This window comes from Hyaena hyaena, unplaced genomic scaffold (genome assembly GCF_003009895.1).
Source record: "Hyaena hyaena isolate Hyena2069 unplaced genomic scaffold, ASM300989v1 scaffold_12, whole genome shotgun sequence".
Classification (NCBI taxonomy): domain Eukaryota; kingdom Metazoa; phylum Chordata; class Mammalia; order Carnivora; family Hyaenidae; genus Hyaena; species Hyaena hyaena.
This window is the reverse complement of record NW_024080644.1, coordinates 2,472,902-2,486,710: the sequence shown is the minus strand read 5'-3', so window position 1 is coordinate 2,486,710 and position 13,809 is coordinate 2,472,902. Positions and strand designations below refer to the sequence as shown.

At 45.2% G+C, this 13,809-nt stretch overlaps 1 protein-coding gene across 1 annotated transcript; it reads left to right on the top strand.

Moving 5' to 3' along the window:
* Nucleotides 1-12,749: 12,749 nt before the first annotated feature.
* MPC1L (mitochondrial pyruvate carrier 1 like) lies at nucleotides 12,750-13,378 on the top strand. Its single transcript, XM_039256571.1, has one exon. The coding sequence runs from the start codon at nucleotides 12,750-12,752 to the stop codon at nucleotides 13,188-13,190; it is 441 nt and encodes a 146-aa protein (XP_039112502.1). The 3' UTR covers nucleotides 13,191-13,378.
* Nucleotides 13,379-13,809: the final 431 nt, after the last annotated feature.

The following is a 13,809-nucleotide window of genomic DNA, read 5'->3' as shown; positions in this document are numbered from 1 at the left end:
TTAGTATGGGTTAATACTTTTACTAATTGGGTAAAGGCCTTCCCTTACAAGACAGAAAAGGCACAAAAAGTAATAAAAATTCTGCTTTATAAAATAATACCCAGGTTTGGCTTACCTAAAAATTTACAAATCATAATGGTAAATGGCTGTCTTGACTCTTTCTCTAGTAGACGACTGGCTCTTGGAAAAGTTTTACACATCAAAATAAAGCAGACTGTCTGCTTATACTTAGCAAAACTCTAAATAATACCTCACAAGCATTAGATGCTTAAAAAAAATTATTTTTTAGTTAAGTTAGGGCCAAACTCTTGAAAACAGAGCCACCATTGATTACTTACTGCTCATGCTTCTCCATCACCTGGGTTATGAGAGATTCCCTGACATATGTTGTTTACAAAGTCAGGGTCTCTCCCAGATTGTTTGACAGGTTTGGAAACTGTAGACATTATCCATCTTGTTGGTCAGTAACGTCTTTACTTTGTGTATTTCTCTTTGTGTCTGCTAATGTTTATGCTGCCTCATGCCCGCCAGCCTTCCTGTAAAACCATACCGTGAGCCACTCAACTGATCCTGGGGTAGCCTCTAACTGCTGTACCCCCACACCGTCCCTTATCAGCTTGAAGAAGCCAGGAAGGTCATCATCCCTATTCCCTAACAGCAGTTACAGGCCCTCTTCCAGGGAGAAATAAATAGGGAAAGGGCTAACATTAGGCAGGGAGAGAAAAGGGACCAGGGAGGCAGACTGCAGCTGCAAGTGGGAGGCTAAAGAAGCAGATGGGGTTCTCCCCTTACGAAATCCTTTATGGGCACCCTCCGCCATTATCAAGGGCATAAAGCGGGGATCTAAATGAGACAATCTAACCCTAAAACAACAGATGTGGGCCCTTGGCTTCACCCTAACCGCCTTTCACCACTGGGTCAGGGAAACTGTAAATCTGACCACAAACGCTCATCCCTTTAAACCAGGAGATGCAATATAGATAAAGGAGTAAAGTGTCCAACCCCTAAAACCCCTCTGGAGGGGACTGTTCACTAACATTTTGTCCACCCCTACTGCAGTAAAGGTAGCTGAAGTGGGTCCCTGGATTCACTACTGCAGAGTGAAGCCAGCATCTCGAAACTGAGAGTGCATTCCTGATCCATCAACGCCGTGCAAGCTGAGCATACAGAAGAAGCAATCCGCACCTCCAGAGGCTCCGGGAGACTGCAGCCCTGCTTTAGTCACTCCGGAAGCTGACTGATCTATGTACAGCAGAAGCTTGAGGAATCTACAGTCCAGTGAAACAAAAGACTATCCTTATTTTCTATATATTTCTTTACTGTGATGCACTGCCATGCCTTGTTTCTCACTATTATTGTGATTCTTTGCCTTGGATTGGCCGAGGCCGCCCAGGCCGGCTGTAAATGTGGGGAGAGGTTTCTGTGAACACTCACCTTCCTTTTGTGGACAGGATGCTTCGTTGGTACCAACATGGGGAAGCAATGGCCATAAGAGACCAAAAAATTAGATCCCCACAAACCTTACAGTAAGACAAAATACCTCATTCCTACTATCAGGGTTTGGCTTCTCAAAAACTCAATTATTGGGGAAAAAAATGTCTTGCCTCGTGGGGAAAAAGTTTATTGTCTCTGTTAAAAACTTAACATGCCTATGCCAAAGATTTTATAACTCAACTGCCCAGAAAACCCAATGGTGGGGGACCCCAGATCACCTTGAGCCAGATCCCCAACCATTGTCTAACTTCTCTCATCTCTGAGAGGCCTGAGACAATGTCAACACAGCCATCAAATGGCAGATCCCAGGTGGACTGTATTAGATATGTGGAAAGACAGCCTATACAATACTTCCCTCAGGCTGGTCAGGGTCATGTGTGCTGGAAACTATTCGTCCATCTTTCTTCCTGCTCCCGCTTGCCAGGGGGGAACATTTGGGAGTCCCAGTGTATGGGGACAGGGAGACTCAAAGGAAGCAGCATGCCTTACAAATTGACAATTAAAGAGATAATAAATGGCCTCCCGAGCATATAATCCAATATTATGGCCCTGCCACCTGGGCAGAGGACAGGTCCTGGGTCCTATTTACTCCCATTTGCATGCCAACCTGGATAATTAGACTACAGACAGTTGTAGAAATGATAACCAATGAAACTGCCAGAGCTCTTCACTTACCAGCCAAGAAGCAGACCAAAATGTACAATGCCATCTATCAACACTGGTTGGCCTTAGATTACATGCTTGCTTCTAGAGAGGTGTTTGTGGAAAATTTAACCTGAGCAACTGCTGCCTACAGATAGATGAGGAGGAAAAAGTCCTAGAGGAGATCACAGATCAAATAAAAAAAGGTTACTCATGTCCTAGTCCAGACCTGGAACGGGTGGAACCCTGGGGAGTTATGTGGAGGATGGGTAACTCTCAGGGAATTCATAAACCCTCATGGGAATTATCCGCCTAATTTTAGGAGGGTGCTTAATCTTACCCTGCTTAGCTCCCCTGGTTGTATGGTCTGACTCCAGTCTCATTAAGGCCATAATTCAATTTTAAAAAAAGATGGCCATTCATGTAATGATGTTATAAAAATATAAACCTCTAAACCAAGATGATGCTCTTTGACCCTAAATAAAGGGGTCTGAGCATCAAAGGGGGCAATGTGGTAGGGTCCCCTCCCTAAGAAAAAAAACCTCTCAAGGTAACTTGGCTATTAGGAGTACAGGACAACATCCCTCACAACCTTGTAACATGAGACCACTTAATCAGATTACATGTTTGTGTATTACCATCTATGGGAGACAAAAATTAAATTAAAAACTATGCCACGTGGCATTCAGGGCTCAGTTCTTTGGGTACGAGTCCAACTGAGCGATGCTGGCTGGAATAAAGTTGCTTTTTGGAAAGAAAAGCCTCAGAGTCACAACTCTCTGCATGAGAATCCTGCTACAGGTACAAGGTTACTTTTGGGGGTGATGAAAATGTTCTAGAATGGACTGTGGTGATGGAGGCACAGCTCTGTGAATATTCTGAGAACCAATGAATTGTGTACCCTAAATGGGTGAATTATACAATATGTGAATTATACCTCGATATGGCTGTTATAAAAAAAAAAAAAAAACCTACCAGGAGATACCATTTCTCTACTGTCACATCAGCAAACATTCTAAAGTTTCATAACATGCTCTGTTGACAAGGCCGTGGGGTAACACACACTCCTGTACATTGTGAGAATGCAAAATGGAAGGCAAATTTGGCCATACCTAACAAAATTAAATTTATATTCACCCTCTGACCCAGCAGTAACATTTCTAGGGCCTTGCTCTTTTTTTTAAGTTAGTTTATAGATGTATGTATATATGTAATCTCTACACCGAATGTGGGGCTCGAACTCACAACCCCAGGACCAACAGTACATACTCTTCCAACTGAGCCATCCAGATGCCCCTCTAGGGCCTTACTCTTAAATACGCCTATAACAACAAGAAAATACACATGCACAAGGATATTCATGATTACTCATAAGAAACTACCTAAGCATCTAAATGAAGGATACTGGCTACATAAACTATGACACATCCACATAATGGAATACTTCGTAGCTGCAAACAAAACAAAACAAGATATGGGGGGGGGGGGGCATGCCTAAGTAGCTCAGTTGGTTAAGTGTCTAACTTCAACTCAAGTCATGATCTCATGATTCACAACTTTGGCCGTATTGGGCTCTGTGCTGACAGCTCAGAGCCTGGAGCCTGCTTCAGATTCTGTGTCTCCCTCTCTCTCTGCCCCTCCCCCACTCATGCTCTGTTTCTCTCTCTCTCTCTCTCTCAAAAATAAACATTAAAAAAATTTTTTAAAAAGATATTGGAAGATCTCTATGAGGATGATATGGTCATTTCCAAGAAAAAAAGGTAAAAAAGAATAGTCTGTTCCCATTTGTGTAAGAAAGGAGAAATAAGTGAAAATGTACTTTATCTGCTTATTTTTGCAAAAGGAAACACAGGAAGGAAGAACCAGGAAAAAAAAAAAAAAGAAATTAATTACAAGTGGGGTGTGTGTGTGTGTGTGTGTGGTGGGGCAGACAGCATGGAATAAGTCCGGAAGGGAACAGCCTTTGCAGGGTGTATCATTTTGTGTAGTTTAATGCTGGGGTCAGAGGGGACAGCTTTTGAAGGGCTGTCTTTGTCCAAATATGGACCAACTGGGGCATCAAAATTAAGATGACAGTAAGGATCCTAATCCACTGAATAAAACAGGAATCCAGGAGCCCCTATTAGTAATAGATAGGTAAGTATACACATGGGGGAAGACGGGAGGTTCTTCTTTACAGTACTCCTGACATATATAAGGAAGAACTGCTAGGACTGGAAAATCTTCACCTTGCTTCCATTATAGTAAATACTGATTTGGATGTGACTCATCCATAGATGCTAAGTCTCTGGGAGAAAAAGTCTGATAAGGAGCAGGATACTTAACATACTCTTGGGGGTATCCATTTGCTGACCGCTTTAATTAGCTGCGAGGGACAAAGTTGTAACTACAGCGGGGAACCTGGCCAGTGCTTTGACCAGGTGATCAAAATGAACATTACAGTGATGGGCAGACGCACACGTGCTTCTGGGTGCGATGCTCGCGGAAGGATGCAGATCATGGACAGTGGCTGAGAAAGTGTAATCTTTCTGAATCTATGAGGAAACATCCAGCAAGCCCCGACTGAGAGAAAGCTCTATAAAATCTCTGGCCTGTGATCTTCAAAAATACCCATGTCATGGGGCACCTGGGTGGCTCAGTCAGTTAAGCGTCCGACTTCAGCTCAGGTCATGATCTCACGGTTTGTGGGTTCGAGCCCCATGTCGGGCTCTGTGCTGACAGCTAGCTTAGAGCCTGGAGCCTGTTTCAGATTCTGTACCTCCCTCTCTCTCTGCCCCTCCCCTGCTCACACTGTCTCTCTCTCTCTCTCTCTCTCAGAAATAAATAAAACATTAAAAAATTTTTAAAAATACCCATGTCATAAAAAGTGAACAAAGGCAGAGGAACTGTTCCAGATAAAAGAGGAGCATGAAGCGCCCCCTGCAACACTGGACTGGATCCTGCACTGAAGAAAAAATGCTATAAAGGACATTACTGGGACAGCTGACAAAACTGAAATATGGACTAAAGTCATATAAAGTATTGTATACAATGTTACATCAGTGATTACTGCGGTTACATGAGAGAATCTATTTTTCTCTCAAATGATTCAGATAAAATACATAGTGATGTGTGTTTGGACATACATATGTAATGTAACACACATACACACACACACACACACACACACCCCAGAAAGAAAATGATTAAGAAAAAAAAAACCTTTCCATGTTTGTTTTAAGATTTCATTTTTAAGTAACCTCTACACTCAACATGGGACTCGAACCTATAACCCTGAGATCAAGAGTTGCACACTCCACTGGCCAGACCAGCCAGGTGCCCCAACCATGGGAAAGTTTTAAATTGGCTGGAGTGGTCTGTGCTGTGTCAGCCTGGGTTAGCCAGAACCCCGTTTCCCAGAACCACCTTTCCCAGATGGCGCCACATCAGAGACTGGACACACACAAGTAAAACAGGACTCTCCAAAGGCATTCGGGGCTAAATGCAGTGCAAGAGGCAGAGGTGTTGGCGACTCGAGCTTGTTCTATTCTCTGCTCCGTGGCCAGCTCTTCTTCCTAACTGCGGGTCTTACTGACCAGCAGTGGCCCCCTCCCCGGGCCCATCACCAGACTCCTGGCTGCAGCACCTCCGAGGCCGCAGCCCCGAGGCCTGTCCGCCAGCCTCCCCTTTGGTGTCCCAGGCCCTGCTTTGGCAGCTGAATGGGCCTGACTCCCCACAGCCGGTAGACCGGTTGGTGACTCCTTGCCCTCCAAGTCCCCCTTTCAGACACAGTCACCTCCCCAGCTCCTTCCATGGCTTTGTTCTATTGTCTATAATAAATCCCTTCTCCCTCCCGGTGGCCCTGCCTCCCTGACAGGCCTGCCATTGCTGAGTCAGAATAAAGGCTATATGAGAGTCCTCTGTATTCTTAAAACATTCTGGTAAATGTGAAATACTTTCAGAATGAAGTTTTCAAAACTCAAAGTTCTACGTTTTGGTTAAATTTAAATATTGGATGATCCACTCACTTAAAGGTTAAAAAAAAAAAAAGGTTTTCTGGGGCCAAGACTCAGTAGGAGAAGTAGGTAGAGCTACTTCTGACGACAGGACCCTCCAATGAGGCCCTGGCAAGAGAGTGGGTGGAGGGCAGCTTTGCAGCCTTCTGCTCCGTTCGCCATGGACTTGACGGCAGGACACGTGAATAGGCAGAAATCAGACAAAAGATTATAAGGCAGCAGCATTTCGCTGGGAGTTGGAACTCCCCCTCCTGCCACGTGACTGCACCAAGGGACCCAGACCAGGCTATGACGAGCTTTATAGCCAGAGAAAATGAGACGCAGCACACTTAACTGATGTTCTCACAGCTACTGAAAGATGCACCCACCCAGCCTTCAGCCACTGTATTCACATGAGGAAAAAAGAGTGCATGGAAAGGCGAAAGATTAGAATCAGGGCCACAGATGGCTCTAAAATTACTTTCAGCGGTAACTGAAAATAGCAGAGTCAATATATCCACCTATTGTTTTATTCATCCAGCATAGGCAGTATGCTATTTATTCCCTTCGGTAGAATTTAAGAGCAAATACTCCAAGGAGATCAGCATAGATGTGGCAAAAAAATTTTTTTTCATACAATACCCAAGTCCTAAATGTTCGGTTTTCGCAGCCATAACTCATGAATAGTCATATGCTTTGTAAACGTTGGCCAGCATTCCAGGGCAACTTTAATGAAATACATTTCTGACTTCTGTTTTAAAGCAGAAGACAGAAAATCGTTTTAAAAAAAGAATGCTGCCACCATTAGAGTAATACCGAATTCAGGCAAGAATCGGCAATGGATGCTAAAATTAGTAGCTTAAGTATTTGATGAGAAAATAGATATTTACATAGTCTCAAAGTACCTCCCCACAAATTACTTATTACAAAAGGGAAAATACTGACTTTACAGTGAAGAAACCTGGCAAAGACTGCCTTACTGTTACTAACAACCAGACACACAGACATCACATGCCTCCTCATGTGACACACCGGCGATGGAACATCCCCTTTGTGGGGTTCCTGCCCAAAACGAACACCCTGAAGATGGGCATGAAGAAACATCAAATGAACCCATATTGACAAGACATTCTAGCAAACAGCTGGTCCGTACTCTTCTAAAATGTCAGGTCATGAATGGCAAAGAGAGGCAGAAGAAGGTGAACTGTTCTAGATGAAAGGAGGTAAAAGAGACACCACGATGAAATGCACGGTGTCATCCTGGTCTGGATCTGGGACTAGAAAAACAAACCTGTGAACAGGACATTACTAGGACAATGAACAAGGTGTGAATGAGGACCGCAGATTATAGGATTATATTGTTAAACGTCCTGGTTTTGATGGGTGTGTTGGGGTAATGCAGAAGAAAGCCATGAGTGTCCGTGTGCTTAGGAAATACACACTGACATTCTTAAGAAATACCCTCAGAGGCAGAGAACACTTCACAAGGACTGTTGCAAAATGTTAGAATTGGTAAATCTGGGTGAAGGATTGGGGAGGGGGGGTGTTCTTTTGACCCTTCTTGCTTTGTTACGCTTGCTTTAAGCTGTTTTAGCTTTTCTGTGAGTTTGAAATTATTTCAAACTAAAAAGTTAAAAAGAATAGGTAAATTAAAAAGGCATGCTCTCTATGGGCCCCTGCACTGGAACTCACCGAAGGGTCGTGTGGTGCGAGGGCTGTTAACATCGGGCAGGATCTCACGGGCCCTATGAGCTGGATTCTTGGTTAGAGGAGGGAACTGGGCAAAGGTTTGAATCCACCTTTGTATTTGGTTGTCTTCTCCCATTGTTTTCCTCTGAAAGAGGATAGTGAACTGACGGACCATGTTCATGTTAGTGTCTCCAGGCTGAGTCACACAGTAGACCCTGACAGCTTTATGCTGGGAGAGGCAGCACGACAGGAGAAACGCCACTTCCAATAATATCAATGGTAAAGAGGTAGTATTCAAAATAATGATAAACCTTCAGCTGTTTAGTCTCATCTATTAAAACACAGTGCAATACACAACAGGGCTCACTTACCTGTGGGGAAAGGTAGCCACTGGTCAACATGAATAGTAATGGCACCCCGGCGGACTTAAGGGTTAACTTGCTTCAAGTTAGCACACTCCTTGCTTGCTGACCTAAGGTCTTTGATCTGCAACGGAACTGATTTACTTTCTTTGAGATTTGCAACTAGTGGCCTTGGGAAATGAAGGGACGGAACTTTCCCAGGCCATAGAGGCCAGCAAGTCTGTCTGAGGCTGCCTCGGCTTTCTGATTAGCCCAGCAATTTTTTAGCAAAATGTTTTCTTTTTGTAAGGTCACACAAATGACTTTACTGACCTCCCTTTGTGCATCTGTAGACCTTGCCCTCCTTTGCAGAAAGGACAGGGTATTCTTGCACAAGCCCCCGCATACCAAGGAACCAGATCTTGCACAACCTCCCGCGCATGCCAAGGAACCAGAACTTCTTGCACAGCCCGCCCTCCTGCCTCCCGGGTACCAAGGAACTAGGACTTCTTGCACAACCTTCAAGCAAGATAACTCTGTAGCTGGCATCATCGGGTCTGCACGTAATCACGAATGTCACAGACCACCGCATTCCCTTTAAACTGATTAAACCCCCTTAAAAATCTCTAGGCCAGGCAGAAACCTCAGAGTCGGCTCTTGGAGAGAGTCCACCTTCTCCCCAGGTGGCAGGCCACCCGAATAAAGCTATTCCTTTCCAGTCAACGCTTGTCTCTTGAGTATTGGCCTTTCACGCGGCAGGAAGCCGAACGTGGGTCCGGTAACATTATTTATGTTTGCTAGTCCTAAAATTGTTTTGTCACCATCTTTGCTTCAGCCAGGAAGAAGTCTCTGTAGTTGTGCTCACTCCTAGCCCTGTATCTTTCTCCAGTTTCCCTTCAAGTGCTCACCAAGCTCCATCACTATGTCTTGCCCTCCGCCTGGGCCATTCTGGTAATTGTAACAACCAACACATAGAGCTACCAGGCCCAATCCTTATACAAACACTAGATTTAGGCTGCACCTACCAGCTGGAATGTTCCAGGAAAGCCACACATTCCACACATTGCATGTACCTCCATTTCTCTAGCTGTAAAACTGAAACGCAGACCCGGTCTTGTTCAATGTGTTTTGGGCCATATCCGGTCAGCACACTAAAAAGGCTGATGGGGAGAAAACAGTTTCTTTGGTGATATTTTCCCTGGCCTGAGGGAACTCACAACATGGCAGGAAAGACAGAAACACATCCGATGTTAAAGTGATTTGTGCAGAGGACTCATGTGGTTTATTGCAACCATGGCAAATGACAGCCAACCCCCAATGATGTGGATGCAGACCCCACCCTCATGACATGATCTCTTAAGGCTTCACACCTATTTGTAAAACAAGGGGGTTGGAGCGGATGACAATAAGACAAATTCACTGAGGACTTACTATATACCAGGTCCCGTACTAAGCCCTGAACAAGGATTAACACAAAAAAATCTCACAATAGAGGTACCTCCTTCTGTGAGGTAGGTACCTCTATCCTCATTTTACAGATAAACTGTGAGATCCTTTCGACTCCAATGTTCTATAATTCTGTAATTACAAGTTAATATAATAAACAGTGTTTTCCAAAGGCAGCCACAATATTTCCCACCCCACATGCTCTTTAAGTTTATTTATTTTGAGAGAGACAGAGACAGTGCCAGCAGGGGAGGGGCAGAGGCGGGGGCGGAGAATCCCTAGCAGGCTCTTCGATATCAGTGCAGAGCCCGATGTAGGGCTTCAACTCACAAACTGTGAGATCATGACCTGAGCAGAAACCAAGAGTTGGTTGCTTAACTGACTGAGCCACCCAGGTGCCCCTCACACACTCTTCTTAAAGTGTGACTTTGGCACTCGCACTCCTGCCTTTGAGAGGTGGGTCTATGTACTCTCTCATTGAATTTGGGTGGGCTTATAATTGGAGAAGCGATGTTATGTGACTTTGGAGGCTAGTCACAAAAGCCAATATAGCTTATGTTAGTTTTCTATTGCAGCACAACAGATTACCACAAACTTGGTGGCTTAAAACAATTCCGACTTATTAGCTGGGTCTGTAGGTCAGAATTCTAGGCACAGCATGGCTGGGTTCTCTGCTCGTGGTCTCACAAAGCTGAACTGAAGGTGTTGGCTGCACTGAGTTCTCAGAGGGTCTGGGGAAAATCCACTTCCAGGCTTACTCAGGTTGGTGGTAGAATTCAATTCTTTATGAGGATTGAGGTCTGCCTCTCTTTGCTGGCTGTCAGCTGGGGCTGTAGCTCCTAAAGGCTACCCCAATTCCTTGCTAATATGGCCACGTCCACCCTCAAAGCCAGCTGTAGATAATCTCCCTCATATTAAATCCCTCCCACACTTCAAATCCCTTGACATCCTTGGTCTCCACCTTCTAAAATGGACCCAGATTTAAATGGCTCAAGTGATTACTTGAGGCCCACTCGTAGAATCTCCCAATCTTAAGGTCAACTGACTTGGGGACTTACTTACACCTACAAAATCCCTTCTGTCATATAATCATGGGAGTGAAATCTAATCATATTCATAGGTTCCACCCAATCCAATGGGGGATATGCCAGGGCGAGGGTTACTGGGGGTAAAATTCTGCCTACCACAGAGCTTCTATTTGATTCTCCTGTTAACGCTTATTTTTGGAGCTCAGCCACATACTGTGAGGAAGTACAAGCAGCTTGTGGGAAGGAACTGAGGCCTCCCAGCCAACAACCAGTATCAAATTGCCAGTCACATTAGTGAGCCATTTTGAAAGTGCATCTTCCAGCCCCAAACTGAGCTGCCCCAGCTGGTGATGCATGGAGCAGTAGATTGTCCTTAGGGAGTCCCACCCAAACTGCAAATTTGGGAGTAAAATAAAGGACTGCTGTTGTTCTAAGCCACTAGCTCTGGGGTGATTTGTCACACAGCAACAGGTAATCAAGAACAAAGTAACAACCCAAGTGACATGATCTGCAAGTACTGAAAGTTTCTTTTGTGGACAAGGGGTGTGGTACCTTACATTTCTTTCAGGACACGGGAGCATCTGAAGGTGTAGGCCTAGAATGGCACTCAATTTGTGGTTGCCGGATTTGTTAATTCAGACTTACTCTGAACTAATTTACACTAGAATTCCAGTCATCCATATTTGGAAGCACAACATTTTAAAAAGGTTATCTAAAAATGATGCTGTGTTTTCCTTTTGAGCAATGGCTATACTATATAAGCTATATTTACAAAATACTTGGGGTATAAATAAACATAATGAATGTACTAATTTTTAAACGTACCATGGTCTTGTTTATAAATCGTTAAAGTATTAATATTTCAAAGTATATTTAATTGTCAAGTTATTTTTAATTGGAAAAAATAGAAAACACTTGTAAGATAATCATCAGTTGTGTCATTAAGAATTTTCCTCAATGGATATAAACTATCAGGTGAAAGACTGTTGAAGTAGAATTTCCACACCCTCTCAGAGAGGCTCCCCCTGTATTTGCTGATTTCAGAGGGGAGAAACCTGGCGGACAACCAGTTAACCAGATAATCAAACTTAACATCACGAAGGACACAACGTCACATGTGCAGCATTCTTGACCCAAAATGTTTAACCTAAATCTAATTATGAGAAATCCTATAACTGCAAATTAAGGATATTCTGAAAAACCGCTGCCTTGTAGTCTTCAAAAATGTCACTGTCATGAAAGACAAAAAACAAACAAAAACCCCAAAACCGCTAGGGAACTCCTCTAGACTAAGGGAGATTAATCTAAAAGAGGTAACTGAATGTGAATCTTGACTGGATCCTAGATCTCCCCCCCCCCACCGCCCCAACATGAAAGAAAAAAAAAAACAGCCATAAAACTCTAAAACTTAAATATGCACGGCATATTAAATAGTACCGTACCTAATGTTAAGTATCTGAGTGGACTGTTGTACTGTGGTTAAGTAGGAGAATATCCTTGTTAGGAGCCAGATGCTGAAAGATTTAGGGGTGAAATGTCACTGTATCTGCAATGCTCAGGCAAACCGTATCAGGGCTAAAATTGTGGACTTGCTTGAAGGACTGTGCAGCAACATCAAATCACCACTGTCCACAGACTGGGCAGAACAAGCAAAGTTTCCCCCTGGAAGGTTGAAGGGAAGCCCACAGCTGGACGGCCACTCACCTTGCTGGGTGCCACGTGGAGCCCAGAGAGGTTTACGATAGTCTCACCCCAACGGCGAGCAAAGACGAGGCCGCGGTCTCACGTTCGCCGGAGGCACAGGCGCATGCACACACATACACACGAGCATGCACGCCCCGCACACTTCCCGGCCGTCCTGTTTGGGGACGACAGCGAGGCTCCATCTCCAAATGCTACGTGGGAGCATCACGTGCTCGTCAGACATACTTTACGGCAGTCACGCGAAGGCACAGGGGTGTGGCCCCTTTAAGACCTCCCGCCCTTAAAGGCACCTGCGACAGCTGCACGAGCACTTTATGGCAGCCACGCGAAGGCACGAAGCCCGTGGCCGACGCTGCGTGGGGCGGGGTCTGCGTCCACGTCATTGGCTGGTTGGCTTTTATTTCGTTGGTGCCCCCCACGGCTCGGCAATCATGGCGACGGTGGCGGCACTGTGGCGGAGAGCGAGAGACTACATGAAGACCAAGGAGTTCCGGGATTACCTGACCAGCACTCACTTCTGGGGTCCCGTAGCCAACTGGGGCCTGCCGCTGGCCGCCTTTAAGGACATGCGAGCACCGCCCGACATCATCAGTGGCCGCATGACGACGGCGCTTATCTTGTACTCGATGGCCTTCATGCGTTTCGCCTACCGCGTACAGCCTCGAAACTTGCTGCTGTTGGCGTGCCACGGCACCAACGTCGTGGCGCAGAGTGTGCAGGGGGGCCGCTTGATGATCCACCGCCTCGGCGGTCACGTCGCCACCGGCACTGCCGCAGACGATGATGCCACCGCCGCCACCGCCGCCACCACCACCGTTCCCACCTGCGACCATGCGTGTACTTGCGACTTTGAGGACGACAGCTGCTGCTAGGCCGCCTCCAGCTCCAACACGTCGTCCTCCAAACCTGGCTGAGTGGACCGATCGAGTTTTTGCAGCTTGCAAGCCCTGAACTGTTACTCTTCCTGAAGAAAAGACCAGTGAAAAGTTTGGTTTTGACTCCAATAAAACAGTGCGAATCTGATTTAAACCTGCAGTTTGGTTAATTAAAGTAGAAATTAGCAAAGACCCGAAGCTGTTGAGTGTTTATTTCGTAACCTGGAAATACAGTGTTCTTTAGGGGAGGGTAGATTGGCTGGTGTTTCTCATCACAGGACCTGCTCGCACCTCGAGGGGTAGTTTTTACAGGAGAGGAAGACTGAATGAAAGCTTTCTCGGGATGTTACTTGTTTTGGGTGTCTAGGCGAAGTAACGGCACCTAGTAGCGTACATGATTTTTAAAACTTGGTACAGGCATTAATCTCTTACAGCAAACATAAGTCGGGGGCTATGTCTACGGAGGGAAATACTTCAAAGTGTCAAAGTGGGTTTAAATGAATTCAGTGAAACCCAGTTTAGACTTTTAAAAGGAGTGCTTATTAAGAGAACCTAGACTCTCTTGGCGACTGGAGGACAATGATAGACTCTACCATAGAAACAGGATATAGAACTC